Consider the following 14,735-nt stretch of genomic DNA (forward strand, 5'->3'; position numbering starts at 1 on the left):
GAGGAACGAAGAGTGGGCTAAAACGGGATGAGGGAGATCCAGGTGTTAGTGTCTGTATCTATGTGTGAATGCCATTGTTGTTACTCTTTTTATGAGCCGGGTTTCAGCCAGTTTAATGCCCCCTACTCTTTGCTTCGCTTCTACGTCTTCGTCTTCGTCTTTTCCTTCGGCTGCTGCTGCTGCGCCTGGCATTTTCATTTTCACCTGAACGAACCTCCCAACTCAAAGTCAATTCAACTCGCGCAATTCAACTCAACTCACTCGCCAGCGCCAACCAAGAGGCAAAGAGAAAAGAAAAAGACAAGACGCCGCGCAGCCGCAGTCGCAGTTACTGCCTTCAGTCGCTCGGGGATTACACCTGGCGCGTTCCGTTGCCCCGTTAGGTTGCTTACCTTACCTTTTTGCTACGCTAATTTATTGTTGTTGTTGTTTTGCTGTTTTTGTTATTTTATCTTTTTGCGCTTGTCGCGCGGCTTAAAAAGTGAAACCACCCACGACAACAAGAAAAACAACAAGAATAACAATTATAGAAAGAACAACGAGGGCCACCAGCAGCACACAGGTGACCCACAGGTGAGAATAAGAATAGACAAAAATGCTTCTCCAAATTTATATGTATCTATGTATGTATGTGTATCTGTGTATGCTGCAGTTCTAGCTACCACAAACTGGAAATATTCCAATGCATACTTTAAAAAAAAAATCAGAATGCTTAGAAAACACAGAATAGAAATTAATTTAAACCCCTTTTTGTTTTTGTTGTTAAATGTCATTTGTTGTTGTTGAGATATTTTTACGTCACTAAACCTTTCTTGTAACTAAAAATTATAATTTGACCAACAAAAGTTAGTTAAGTTTGATTTTAAGAGATTTTTTCTGGGTTTAAGCTTAAAATTTAAATTTTAAATTCAATATTTTTAAACAAAGTATCTACTATTTGTTTTAAATTTAAATTTTAGTTATTATTTTTTTTTAATTTACTTCAAATTGCACTTATAAGTAGTATTTTAATTTAAAATTAGTTATTTTTGAATAAATAAAAATTATTTAAAAGGTTTTTTAATAAAGAAAACAAATTAATGTGCTTTAAAAAAATATTTAAAAGTAAAATTTGTATTTTATTTATTTTATTTTATTTTATTTTATATTGTTTAATTTGATTTAATTAATTTTTATTTTATTTTTTATTTAATTATTATTTTTTTTATTTATTTTATTTTATTTCGTTTTATTTTATTTTTTATTATTTTTTTTTTATGTTATTTATTTTTATTATATTTTATTTTATTTTGTTTTATTGTATTTATTTATTTTATTTTTTTTTAATTTTAATATAATTAATTTGAATTTCGTTTTTTGGTTTTTATATTTTGTTTTATTTTTTATTAAATTTAAAAATTTTAATTTATTAAATTTAAACTATATATTTGTATTGTATCTCTAAGATACAAAGATACAATATACAATATCTGGTTCTTGGAAAAATAAATTTTTGGTATACAAAATATTAAACGACACTTTCTTTACGTTCAGTTAAAAATTGACGTTAATTTTAAATTAAATATTATAATAAATATAAAGTGAAATATCAAACAATTAAAAAAAATCAATAAATAAATGGTGTAATTTAAGAAATAATAATAAAAAATATATATATATATATATAAATAATTTTAAAAAAATATAATAAAAAAAATTTTTTTAATGAGAAAAAAATTTTTTTTTAATTAATTAAATTATTAATTAAATTAATTAAAAAAATTTTATTTTAATTTAGAAATTAAAAAAATATATAGAAAATTAAAGAAATTATATATTTGTACATCTCACCCACAGTTCGTTGAAAGCCCCAAGATGCGGCAGCTGTGCGGCAGCGTTTACACCTGGAATTGTGCCGGCGAGCTCTATGCCATCGAGTGCTCCCTGTGCGAGGAGCGGCCACTATGCGCCCTCTCCGAGTTCCCAGAGCACATGGACGTCTGGCACTCCGACTGGCAGGATCCGGATACGGTCACCTCCTCCGATGGGGTAACCATGCCCGAGGATGAGCTAATGCAGGAGGTGCTGGCCGAGCAACGGACCAGTGGCGAGGACAATGAACTGAAGCAGCTTCTGGTTTGGCAACTGAATGCCATCGAGGAGGACCAGCAGCAGGTGGAAGAAGCAGGTCACGAGGTTGTGGAGGAAATGAATGAAGTCGCCGAGCCGGAGGAGGAAGTCAGAGTGGCAGATGATGTTGAGGAAGCGGCTGGAAAATGTGGACAAGCGGCAGAAGAAACGGGAGAATCGGTAGTGTCGTCATCGGTAACCATTCCCCTGCCGCCAGCTGTTGGCCTTCAGGTAAGTGTGGTAAGGATACACCTTGTGCTTCACCTATTTCCAGACTCCCTGAAATCCTTCTTTAACCAGGATGCATCGCCAGTTCCCGAGGGCCAACGCCTGACCACCCAGCATATCCATCGCCTGATTGATTTGTACCGCTCGGAGCCGCGTCTTTGGAATCAGACACATCCCGAGTTCCATGACATGGAGCTTTGCCGTGAATCCTGGCGTCGCATCACCGAAGCCTGGAGCGGCTACTGTGGACGCAGTTTCAGCGTGACAGATGTCCGCATACGCGTATCCACGCTCTGTCAGCGTTTCCTCAAGCAGCGGGAACGGCTGGAGGCGGACGGCGAACTGGATGATGCCGCCAAATTCGTGCATTTCGATCAGTTGAGCTTTCTGTGCGAACAGCAATCGCTGTTGAAGCGCCAGCGTCACTATGCCCGCGAGAATCGGCGACTGCTGCAGCTGTACGAGCATTATCCCATCCTCTGGCACAATGCCCACAAGCGTATCCGGTGTCCGGAAACTGTGCGTCAGCGTCACGAGGCCCATCTTGGACTCCAGCTTGCCCTGCAGCTGTCTGGCATAAGCCTATCGCCGGTGGTCATCCAACGGCGCCTACAGTCGCTGCGCAAGCGCTATCGCCTGGAGAAGATCAGTTATCTGCACAGTGTAGTCGAGGGCAAGCAGGCAGAATTCGTCTCGGGATTTGAACACTACGCTGAGATGGAGTTTCTTCACAAGCACATCGATCCGTATGTGTGTGCCGTATGCGGCAAGATCTTTGAGAATCTAACAAGTCACCAGGCTCATGTCCAGAATAGCTGTGAGGTGAGGCGGGCGGTGAGCGTGGAGCAGAACGAAAAAGCTAAAAAAAACATAGATGAGAATCATCAAAAGAATCAATTGAAAAACCAGCTTGATAAAGTCTTAACGGAGGTCTTGAAGGACGTGGAAAAAGAGGCTGCCAATCCAGTCGAGAAAGAGGAGTCCAAGAAGGAAGAACCCCAAAACCCCAAAGAAAAAGAGGATTCTGTTAATGGTCCACAATTGCCCAGCTTGGCCGAGGCCTGTGCTGCTGCCCAGCTGGAAGATCCCTGCGATCTTCAATTGAATTCCAACGAAGAGAATTCCATTCTCGAGGGTGAGACCTCCTCCTCACCCGGCGGTAGTTCGCGTCTTCGCTTGAGTCTCCAAGATACCCAGGATCTAATTGAACTATACCGCCAGCATGTCTGCCTGTGGGATCCTAATCATTTGGACTATCATGCCCGGAAGCAGCGTCGCCTGGCCTGGCAGGCCATTACCCAGGAACTGAACTCCAAGGCGGGACAAAAGTACAGTTGGCAGATGCTTCACCGCAAGATGACGGACTACACAAAGTACTATCGCAAGGAGAGGCAAAGGAGAATGGAGGAGAAGCAACCTCAGGAGGAGAAGCAACCTCAGGAGAAGAAGCAACCTCAGGAGGAGGAGCAGCCTCAGGAGGAGAAGCAACCTCAGGAGGAGGAGCAACCTCAGGAGAAGAAGCAACCTCAGGGGGAGAAGCAACCTCAGGAGGAGAAGAAGCAGCCTCAGGAGCTGCAGGAACCTTCAGAGGAGGAAAAGAAATTAAAGGATAAGAGCAGCAAGTGGAGCTTTTACCTGGAGTTTGCCTTCCTCGACGACGTCCTGCCCGTGAGCAGCGAAATGCAAAAGAGCCTGAACCAGCGGGATAGCAACCTAAAGATCATATCCGTTTACCAGAGTTATCCGCAGCTCTGGTGCACCGATCATCCTGATTACACAAAACGCCGCCAGAGGCAACGGCAGCTCGAGTCCCTGTGCACTCGATTGCAGGAGGAGAGCAACCTGCAGGTCACTGTGGAGCGGCTGAAGAGTCGCCTAATTGAGTTCCGGTGCCAATATCGTCACTGCAAGGAGGCCCGCATGGAGGCACTAAAGAAATCCGAGTCCTGGACGCCCAGCTATGAGTACTATGAGCCGCTACGCTTTCTGGAACTGCATGTGGCCCCCTTCCAGTGTCCCAGATGTCCGGCTTCATTCAAACGGCGCACGGATTACTTGCAGCACGAAAGGAATGTCCATGCCGATGTGGAAAAGTCCCTGGATGGGGAGTTTCGCTACCTGAGACGTCGCAAGGCCAAGGGATCTAAGGAGGAGCAGGAGTTGTTGCAACAGCAGCAGCAGCCAGGTTTAGAACTGGCCAATGTCTGCCATATTTGCGGTTTGAAGTTCTCGCTGCGCAACAGTCTTCTCTCCCATTTGCGGCGTCATCTGGGCCAGCGCAGCCATGCCTGCAGCGATTGTCCCAAGAAGTTCTTCAGCTCGACGGCCCTGCGCGTCCATCAGCGCAGTCATACCAAGGAGCTGCCCTATGTGTGTGAGCACTGTGCCCGGGGCTTTGTGAATGCCAGCAAGTTGAATCAGCATGTCAAGCGGCACAGGAATCAACGTGACTTTCCATGCAATCGATGCGACAAGGCGTTTTATACGGCTCACGAGAGGGATCGCCATTTGCGGGCCCATCTCAATATCCGGGACAAGGTGTGTCCGTATTGCTCCCGGGCCTTTGTGGTGGGCAGTGCCTACTATGCCCACCTTAATCTCCATCGCAGCGAGAAGCGGTACGCGTGCTCCGGCTGTGGCAAGCGATTTGCCCAATACGCTGGCCTTTACAAGCACCGGCGACGCTGTCTGCCGGCGGAGGTAATCGAGGAGTAGCAGGAATCGGTTCATCCTTCTCTAATGTATTTTCTATTAATTAATTAGTTAATTATTGTTTAAACTATCTTGAAATACTCACAATTATTGTTAGTAGTTAACTTGCAAACTTGCAGCAACTTGCGAAAATCGCGGCAGCCATTTTTCTTTTTGTTTTCTTTTGTTAGAAATATGTACATGTGCTAGAAAGAGATAGAACACGATGTAACCATGTGCGTATGTATGTATATTTGTAAATGGTAAATGGTCACATCTATTTGGTTGATCTCTCTTCAGCCGCTCTCAAAGCAACATGAGTTAGAAAGAGAGAGGGAGAGAGAGAGAGAGAGGGAGAGCATTCACTGCAACATACAGTGTTCACTCGAGAACTGTAAACAATTAAATACTGTTGAAGATCCCTGTTGTTTAAACAAATCGTTATTAAACAAATCGTTATTAATTGTTTAAAGAAAATATGCCTCTGCAAATATTTTTGGAATAATGTAATTGTATGCTTATTAGAGAGACCACTGCACTTATGCAAAATATAAAATTATTGCTTATTTTTTAATGGTGTAGCTTAAGATATATATTTTTTAGTTAAAATCTTGTTATTATTAATTTTATTATTATTTGGGAGATTATTGCAATGCAAACGCACGATATTTACAACAAATATGCATAGTTTTAGAGAAAATCAATTATTTTTAAACAAATATTTGACTTGTATTTACACTGGAAACTAACGAAATTAATAAAATAAAAATTTTAATTTATTTAGTTTTATTTAAAATATTTTACTTATTTTTTTTAAATTAAAATATTTGACTTTATTTACAAACTACACTGAAAAAAACGAAAGAAATTAATAAAATAAATTGAATTTAAATTGTTGCTTTCTTTCTTTTTTAGGAAAACCCTAAAAAAAACAAACTACACTGAAAATTAACGAAATTAATTTTAAAAAATTGAGTATTTATAAATTTGTTGAGCAGTGTTCCCTCAAAAGAGAAACATAAAAACTCTGTCTTATTTTCCTTGTATTTTTTTCTTTTGTTATAAATGCATGTAAAAAACAACAAAAAATAGAGAAAAAAAGAGGAAATAATTTGAAATCAAGCTCAATTGGACTTGGCAAAGCGCTTCAGCTGCCGCAGCCGGTAAATATCATGTGTGGGCGGCACCGAGGTCTGCAGATCATCATCACTATCATCGCCACCGGGCAGGAGACGTCGTCGTCGCGGCGGTACAGCCGTCACACTGTGCTGCACCCCCGTATACGTGCTGGTGTCCACAATCCAATGCACGGACTTGGCCAGATCAAAGATCTTCGGTGTCAGATCATTATCGCCATTCGGTTGTGGGGCAGCTGCAGATCACCAAAAGAGTTTAAACTTCACTTCTGAATAAAGGTTTAACAGCTAGACACTTACATTCCGGCAGATTGAGACGCATAAAGATATCGAAGAGCAGCTCCACGCTGACAAAGGGTCCACGGAAGGAGTTGGGCGGCGGCAGAATGCCACAGAGGGCAGCCAACGCTGGCGGCTGGGGGAAGACACCACCGGCCAAAGGATGGGCGCCAGGATGAGCGCAGGGACGCGGCTTATAGGGAATCATTTGGGAGAAATCAGGACGCGGCAAAGGTGGGGCAGCCTCGCTATCCGCTTCGGCCTCTCCATTATTTTGATTATGGACGCCGCCGCCCACCTTGTTCAAGATAATGCCCACATTCTGGGGGAGAGAAAGAAAGGTATTAGTAACATAATCAAAATATAAAAGGTACCAAAAACCCACCTCAGCATAGCCTATGGACTTGAGTTCAGTGCTAGTGCAGGGATAGAGATCAAGGAACTTGTAGCGATCCACCAGCTGGGCAGTCTCCTTGCCCTCGTACTCTTTGAGCTGTGAAAACCTCTTTTAGTTTCCTTTTCAGGTCCCTGATTTTGTTTTTTTCAGTAAACTCACATTCTCAAAGATGGCACTGCGACGACGCTCTACCTTCACAATGCTGGAAAGATCGCCTATGTTGGACTCAAACTCAAGAAAACGGTTCCATACCTCCACGCTTTTGTGCGGCGACAAGCCGCCGGAGCTTAGCACACGCTCAAACAGCACCCGTGTGTTATTGTCCTCGTTCAGATGCGACAGATAATCAATATAGCACATGACATACTCGGGACTGCCGCCAAAGCGTTTCAGGCCCAGCTCAAAAATACGGAACGCAATCTCCTTGTCCTTTGAACAATAGTACTCCATGAGGGCGGCGGCCACAAAGATGTGGTAACGGGAACGTACATCCTCGCGGGCCTTCTTGAAGATGCCACGAGCGGATTTGATGCCCTCGGCACGGCGAGCAAACTTCATATACTGAACATAGACCTGGGAATTAGAAGGGAGAAAAGAATCCAGTATAAAAAAACAGGTTTCAAAGGGTTTTAAGCTTAATTTTTAAGGTTTTTTCAGATAACCAAAGAGCAATTGAGGTAGTATTCATAGGAGCTTACCAAAGTCGGATCAATATCTGGCAGCTGAAGCAGCTTGTTGTACATGGTGTGAACCTTCTCGTACTTGAGGCGACCCTCCTCAAAGTCAGCATAGGCAAAATACAGCAGGGCATTGCGATTGAGGACACCGTTGATGGAGCGTTCCAAGATATTGGCGCATTCATCAGCAAAAATCTTGGCTGCTTGGACATCCTATAAATTAGAAAATATTATAAAAAATATTAGAATTTAGCAAATAGTTTTAAAATTGTGATAAAAATAAGAGTAAAACGCGTGCGGCCTAAGGCAAGGGCAATGGGGCAAGCAGTGATTTCTCTCTCCTCCTTCGCTGCGTGCCCCCTTACCCTAGAGGCGACACTTCTCAGCGAACAGAGAGACTCGGGGTATTTTGATTTCGTTTTTTGATCTTGACCTCCGCCACAGCCGGCGGGGCAAAGGCCAAAAATCCACTCTATTATTTGTTTTTTAAACGTAAACATGAACGTTTTTCTATTTGTAGGTTTAACACGCACGCCTTTCTCGGTGAGTACGCGAGCACTTGTGTCCAGAAACTGTGAGGCCTGATGCCAAACGGCCGGATGATGGGTTAAAACCAGCAGGCACTGCTCCGTGGCAAACATAACGCGGCGTGTGACCAAAGCCGTATCTTCGGTACGCAAAGGATTGGATTTTTCGTAGGTAATAAAACGTTTCCATAGCTCCACTTGTTTGATCTCCTCACGGGTTAAAGTGGGCGGCACCGCTGGCAAATTGCGATTAAGACCCTTTGTGTGATACTCCAGCTCTTTGGCCACACGGCGGGCATTCATGTAGTCCCTGCAAGAGGAAAATAAAAAAGTAGAGAGCTATTTTAAGGGAATTTATTAATATCTCAACTCACTTGGATCGCTCTAGACTCATCTTTTCGGATATGATGGGATTAATGTTCTGCTCAAAGGCAATATAGTCTTTCCATAGCTGCTCGATGCCCACAATGGGTGTTACCACGGCCTTTTGATAAACCCGACGAACGGCGGTGATCTTTTGGTTCTCTGCATAATTGCCAACGGCTTCCACGCCGCGAAGAAAGTAGATATAGTCCTGCCAAATGCTAAACGAATGCAGATCCATGCCAATCTTCTCCAGAGCAAAGTCATAGGCCTGGGCCATCTTTTCCCTGGAAAAAATTAAGAAAAATAAATGAAAATCTGCTTTTTGAAGCAGGGAAACTTTTCCAACTCACTTGTGCGTGCTTAAACCCGATTTGGTGTCCTTCACGTAGGTGAGATAAAGCTTCCACAGATCAATGTTCAAGATCTTGACCAGGCAACGCTGGAAGAGCTTCTCCACACGCTCATAGTAACGGCTGCGCATCTCCATCTCAATGTAAAGCTTCCAGTAGCGGGCCGTGGTGGGGAAGACATTCACCAGGGACTCGTACAGGCTGCGCACCTCGTGGATGGGACGTGTCTGGGCCTCGCGGAGCATCACAGACCACGATTCGATGTCGTAGGGTCGCAGCTCCACAACCTGTTGGGCCCGCACTAAGCGCTCCATGCCCCATTCCTATATGGATCGGTCAATGTAAGTGGCAAACGTATTAACGAAAACAAAATCAATTAACTTACTATGTCAATTTTGATTAAATCCTTTGCCGACGTCATTTTCTTGTTTTGCCGGCGTTTTTCGGGCCGCTGCTGCTGCTGCTCCACTCGACGCCTGCCCACGTGCTCTTCTTTTGCCTGTGGAGCCCGCTGTTGAACGGTTGCTCCTACTCAGTCGACTGTGTCGATTTATGACCCACGCTGCGGGGCCGCTTAAATAATTAATAAATAATTATATTTTTTGCAATGCGGCTTCAATTTGCTCTCTAGTGTGGCTGCAGTTCAACAATAACAAAATACCAAATACTGCAACGAGGCAATGAAAGTATGAGCAGTAGAAAGTATGTTTTGGTATTTTTAACGCGCTATGGCAATAGTGCATTCTTGAAAATCCCTTGTTTTAGTTAAAGGCGGCCACACCGAACATAACGACAGCCAAGAATCAAACGAAAACAATCAAAAGGCATTTAAACAGCCGAGAAACAGAACGGAAAAAAACATTCAAAATTAAGACTTGATGAGCCGAGCGGTTTGCCAAGAAGCAAGTGCAGGGCAGGTGTTATTAGCGGTAATAAACACGGCCGCCAAGCGAAAGTGAAAGACAAGTGCAAAGCGGAGTTGCTTCCATACACATACAAACACACACACACACACACACGCATGGGAACTCCAAGAGAGCAACACAAACACCATCAGGAGCTGGAACAACGACGACCAGCTGTTGTAGCCACATAGCGGTACACTTGGCCATTTCTGCGGGGTAAGCAATCAATACGCTTTATTTTGTATCTCTCATTGCTTCTTTGCCTGGCATTAATTATTCAATGGCAAATGCAATGCAGCAAGTTCTGCTTCCTGTTGCCGCCTCTAGAAGAAGCCCCCCCCTCTCCCCTTTCTTTATCTGCCTGCTTTGTTGTTGATCTGCTGACGGTTTATTGACCGACAAGACGACAAGTGAAAAAGCGTACGTGCGCCTCTCTCCCACTCTCTCCTTTCGCTGCGTGTGTGTGATAAGGCACTGTAAGTGTGTCACACAGACAGACGCCTCTTGCCGTTGGCTTTTGTGTGTCAAAGTGGAGCAGAAACCTTTTTGCCTGATTGTGTGCGAGTGTGTATCCCTTTCGCACATTCATTTCTAATTGTGCATGGTTTAAAACTCGTATTTAAGTGCCTTTCCGCACTCTCTTTCTCCGAGCTCCCTCTGCCTCCTCACGCTCTCTCTCTCTCTCTCTCTATCTATCTCTGTTGCTGCTTGGCTCTCGCGTCGTCCTCTTTGGTTCGTTGCTTTGGCATTGCCTACATTCGAGCGCAGCGCGGCGCTCACCTGTATTTCGCCTTCCTTCTTTATTTCCCTTCTTCGCCGCCTTTCGCTGGCGCCTCTACCCCTGTCGCCCTGTCTCCGGACATCCATTTCCTTCCTTTTTATAACTTTGCGGAGAATTATAATATTCAGTAACACGGTGAAGGAGTCATTTTCGACTATATAAATACATATATTCTTGATCAAAATGAAAAATGGAATCGATCTAGTCATGTTTTGCAGGAAAAGTGTTAACATATTATTAAATTTAAAATTTTTTTTTGGCTGAGTTAAAGATTTTTAAAATTGACAAAGTGCAAGGGTATATAAGCTTCGGCTACCCGAAGTTGAATTTTATGCTAGTTTCTTTCTGTTTTCTCCGCAAATAAACACACGCCAATTATTTGTATCGCGAACTTTCCCACACACACACACACACACACGCACACTTGCATGGCGGATTAGTCGGTGGGAAAACTTAGGGGGGGAAAATTAACCCATTTCCGCGGGCAGATCACTTAAAAGGTTAATTGACGACGTCACTTGCAGCAGTCCTTTTGGAAATAATCATTATTCTTGTTACTAGTTGCAAATACATTAGTTTACAATTTGTATTTGTTGCTAAACATTTATAAATTGTATCTTACAATTAAATTAATTTAAAAGTGTATCAAAAGTATGCTATAACATAATTTTAGCAACTAAATTCACTGTGAATATACCTAGAATACATCAGGCTATAATAAAAAATAACCATAGAAAATAAATGTATATTAAAAAAATAACCTCTGCTGTTTTTTTTTTATATTTTTAGTACAATTTGCATGGAAAACTTGGTAGTATTTAGACCTTGTAACTCTCATAACTCCATTTAGCTTCCATAATTTTCATATGTCTCAGCAACATGTTGCTATCAACAGAGCTAGGTAGCAAAAAGACATTAGAAACATGTTGCTATCCACAAAGTTGGCACTAGAAACATGTTGCATTCAACAAAATTGGCTAGCAACATGTTTATAGTGCCTTTTCTTGATAAATTCAAGTTCTTATAGCCAGTATACCTTAATTATTACTTATAAGAAAATTTGTATTTAATATTTATTAGAAAATATTTAATACTCCCCAAGCCAAGGCCCTATTTTTCATAAATTTGTGTATTTTTCTATGGCTTCCGGAAATATAAGGCAAGTTTTTTGTGGCTTCAGTTGCGGGATTAAAGTTATTTAATTTAAGCAAAGCCAATAAAATCGAGTTGAATAAAATTTAAAGGAAAAAACACTAGAAAAGAAGTTGCAGACTAAAAAAAAAAAACCAAGACAGGGTAACTTTCAGCCTTCAGTTTTGTTAAATATGTATACATATATCACATTTTGAAAACCCCTTGTGGTGTTTCTTGTTGTGGGTTAAGGATTTTCTCGTTGGTCCCTTCATTTATTCCAATAAAATGAGCAGCGGTGGCGTTCTCTGTTGATTCAGCTGTTGATTGATTGATTGATGGCAAATCGCCGCAAACAAGGCGTCCCAAACAAATACATGCACAAGCACAAACACACACACAAATATATATAAATATATGTATATATGTATATATGTAGGCTTTGGGTTTTACAGACGCATTAATTTCACTCAAATCGGTTTTCCCCCTTTCCCAATTTTCCCTTTATCAGCATTCCTCTATTGCGGATTGCATGATGGCGTGTAATCAAAAATTGAAATTAATCATTCAATCGTTCAATCGTTCAGTCTTTCAATATTTCAGTCTGTTTTGGCTGCATTATCGATGCCGATGGCTACGAATTGAAATACTTTAATGGAAGCACTGACCCAAATTGAATTTGAATCAAGATCCCTTCGTAGCTTGACCTTCTAGGAACTTTCTATTTCTATTTTCTATATATATTTCTGTTTTCTATTTATATTTCTATTTATATTTATATTTCTGTGATGGTAAGTGCCTGATAGAAATGTAATATTAATATTGGATTTAGCTTTAGGTTTAGAGTTAGCTTAGGGGATTTTTTTGAGATATAGTAGGAGAGGTTTTATGTGTTAGAAGCTTTCTTTAATTTTATATAAGCTAGTTTTTATTTTTTCTAAGAATTTTAAAGGATTTGTTTAGTTAAAAATGTATTAAAAATCATCCATTAAAGTAATATATCTCTCCAATAATTAATTGAATTAACTTATAAAAATTCTCCAGTATAATAATATATCTTTCCAAAAATTCACAAAATTAAGTATTAAAAATTCTCCCGTTTAATAATATATCTCTCCAAAAATTAATAAAATTAATTAAATAAAATTTTTAAAAATTAGCCAGTATACTATTATACCTCTCCAAAAATGAATTAAATTAGATATTAAAAATGCTCCAATATAAAAATATATCTCTAAAAATGCATGAAATTAATTATTAAAAATTATCCAGTATAGTAAAATATCTCTCCAAAAATTAATAAACTAATTCAGTCATCTACTAAATATTTCCCTAAATTTTATACTACCTTAAAATAAATAATATAATATATAGAAAAATATATATAAAAATATTATAATATATTTATTATAAAAAAAATGAATACTCCCTTATATATACACACCAGGGTATATATCTTTATATCCCCCACCATATAAATGTACTTATATTTGCTTATGTCAACCCGTCAATTTTTTGCCCATACTTGAGAGAGATAAAAAAAAAAAAAAAATACAGCTCCATCAATATGTGTGTAGGTACATCTATCAAAATTGTAATTACGGGGCGTGGTCGGTCGATGGCGGGGTGTCGACGTCTATAGACCCTGGTATATGGGTACCCTAAAAGTGGCGAGGAGATACCAAAAGACCTATCCCACAATTATTTTTATACTAACGTTTGCTCGACATTGTTTGTGTCGTATTTTATCGTTGTTTATCGTGAGTCGAAATATGCAAATTGGACCGAATTGGAAGGTTTTTTTTTTTGGGGTGAGGGGCTTGCACAAAAGATGTACCAGTTACAATGGTTAACGACATGAATACTACTAATTTTTTCTATTGAGAGAAAGAGCACCCACACCCACACCCATTTAGGCTAAGCGGCTTTGATTGGTTGGGTGCGGGTGGTGTTGGTAGTGGGTTTTCGTGCAAGCGGGTGGTGGAGGAGGATGAGCTGGGAATCCTTTCTATTTAGTTCCTAATACCTTAAGTGGGATAAAGTAGTTTGATAAACTGCACTTTAGGTATTTTAAATGGGTTCTGATACTCAAAATATTATATTTAGGTCCTAGAAGAAAAATTCTTAAAAATTGTTAAAAATAAAATCTTTTTCTAAGAACATTTAAAATTTCATTTTTCCTGAAGATTTTTAAAGAAATATTACATTTTTACATTTTTTTTTTGGCACTGATATATTTTATTATTAATTTTAATTATTATAATTAAATTTAACTTAATTATTTTAATTATTATAATTGTAATTAATTTATTTTTTGGATATTCTATTTTTCTAACAATGTCTTGGTACTTAAAATGGTTTTAAGGCTTCGGAAATAAAAGGTTTATTGGTCTTAAATTTTTCAAACCAACCAGGGACTTTATATATATTTTATTGCATACCTTAAGGCTCTAAAATAAATGTTTTTAAATTTTCAAAAATAAAATATTTACTCAAAATATGGAAAATTTGTTTTTTGCTCATGTTAAGCTTTCATAGCTATTCTGAAAATATATTTTAAAGCATACTTTTGGACCCTCAAATAAAAGTTTTAAATTCTTAAGAAACAAAATCTTAATTATTTATTTTTATTGATTTATTTAAAAGTTTTAAGCTTACGTTTTGTTTTAAATTCTTTACCCACCCAGGGTATTAACCACTTCGATTCCTAACCAGAATCGCATTAAAGGAAGCCCCTTTCTCCACCCCCCCCCCATTCTATTGCAATGTCGAACAACAAAACGACAACAAATCGCGGCCTGACGTGATAACAAATAACCGCAAAACCGTTGTTGCCAACAGAATTTGTATTGTTCGGTTGTTCAATAAATGTACATAATTTGAAGCACCCATCGATGGTGGGCTCCCATAAGGCACCCTCCCAATCCATACCGATTCCCCTTTCCCCACACCAATTCTCTTTCTAGCTCGCTCTCATCCCAATGACAATAACAATGGGCGCTGAGGAGCTGAGGAGCCATCAATGTCAAGCCTTGGTGTAGTTTGCTTCGTTGCCTCCGTCGGGCAAGTTGGCCAGGAGCGGATTAACCCGTCCTGTCTGTCTGTCTGTCTGTCTGTCTGTCTGTCTGTCTGTCAAGTCACAAGTTTCCCCCCCTGAA

General features: G+C 40.1%; 1 protein-coding gene across 1 annotated transcript; it reads right to left on the reverse strand.

Moving 5' to 3' along the window:
* Window positions 1–6,076: 6,076 nt before the first annotated feature.
* Window positions 6,077–9,409, reverse strand: su(f) (cleavage stimulation factor subunit su(f)). The gene is made up of 9 exons (XM_017175114.3): window positions 9,146–9,409; window positions 8,761–9,083; window positions 8,419–8,694; window positions 8,051–8,354; window positions 7,539–7,730; window positions 7,000–7,413; window positions 6,829–6,936; window positions 6,465–6,765; window positions 6,077–6,400 (listed from the first exon to the last, which is right to left on the reverse strand). Exons 1-9 carry the CDS (start codon window positions 9,179–9,181, stop codon window positions 6,153–6,155), a joined length of 2,202 nt encoding a protein of 733 aa, XP_017030603.1. The 5' UTR covers window positions 9,182–9,409; the 3' UTR covers window positions 6,077–6,152.
* Between the last annotated feature and the right edge of the window lie 5,326 nt (window positions 9,410–14,735).

This window comes from Drosophila kikkawai, chromosome X (assembly GCF_030179895.1).
Source record: "Drosophila kikkawai strain 14028-0561.14 chromosome X, DkikHiC1v2, whole genome shotgun sequence".
Classification (NCBI taxonomy): Eukaryota; Metazoa; Arthropoda; class Insecta; order Diptera; family Drosophilidae; genus Drosophila; species Drosophila kikkawai.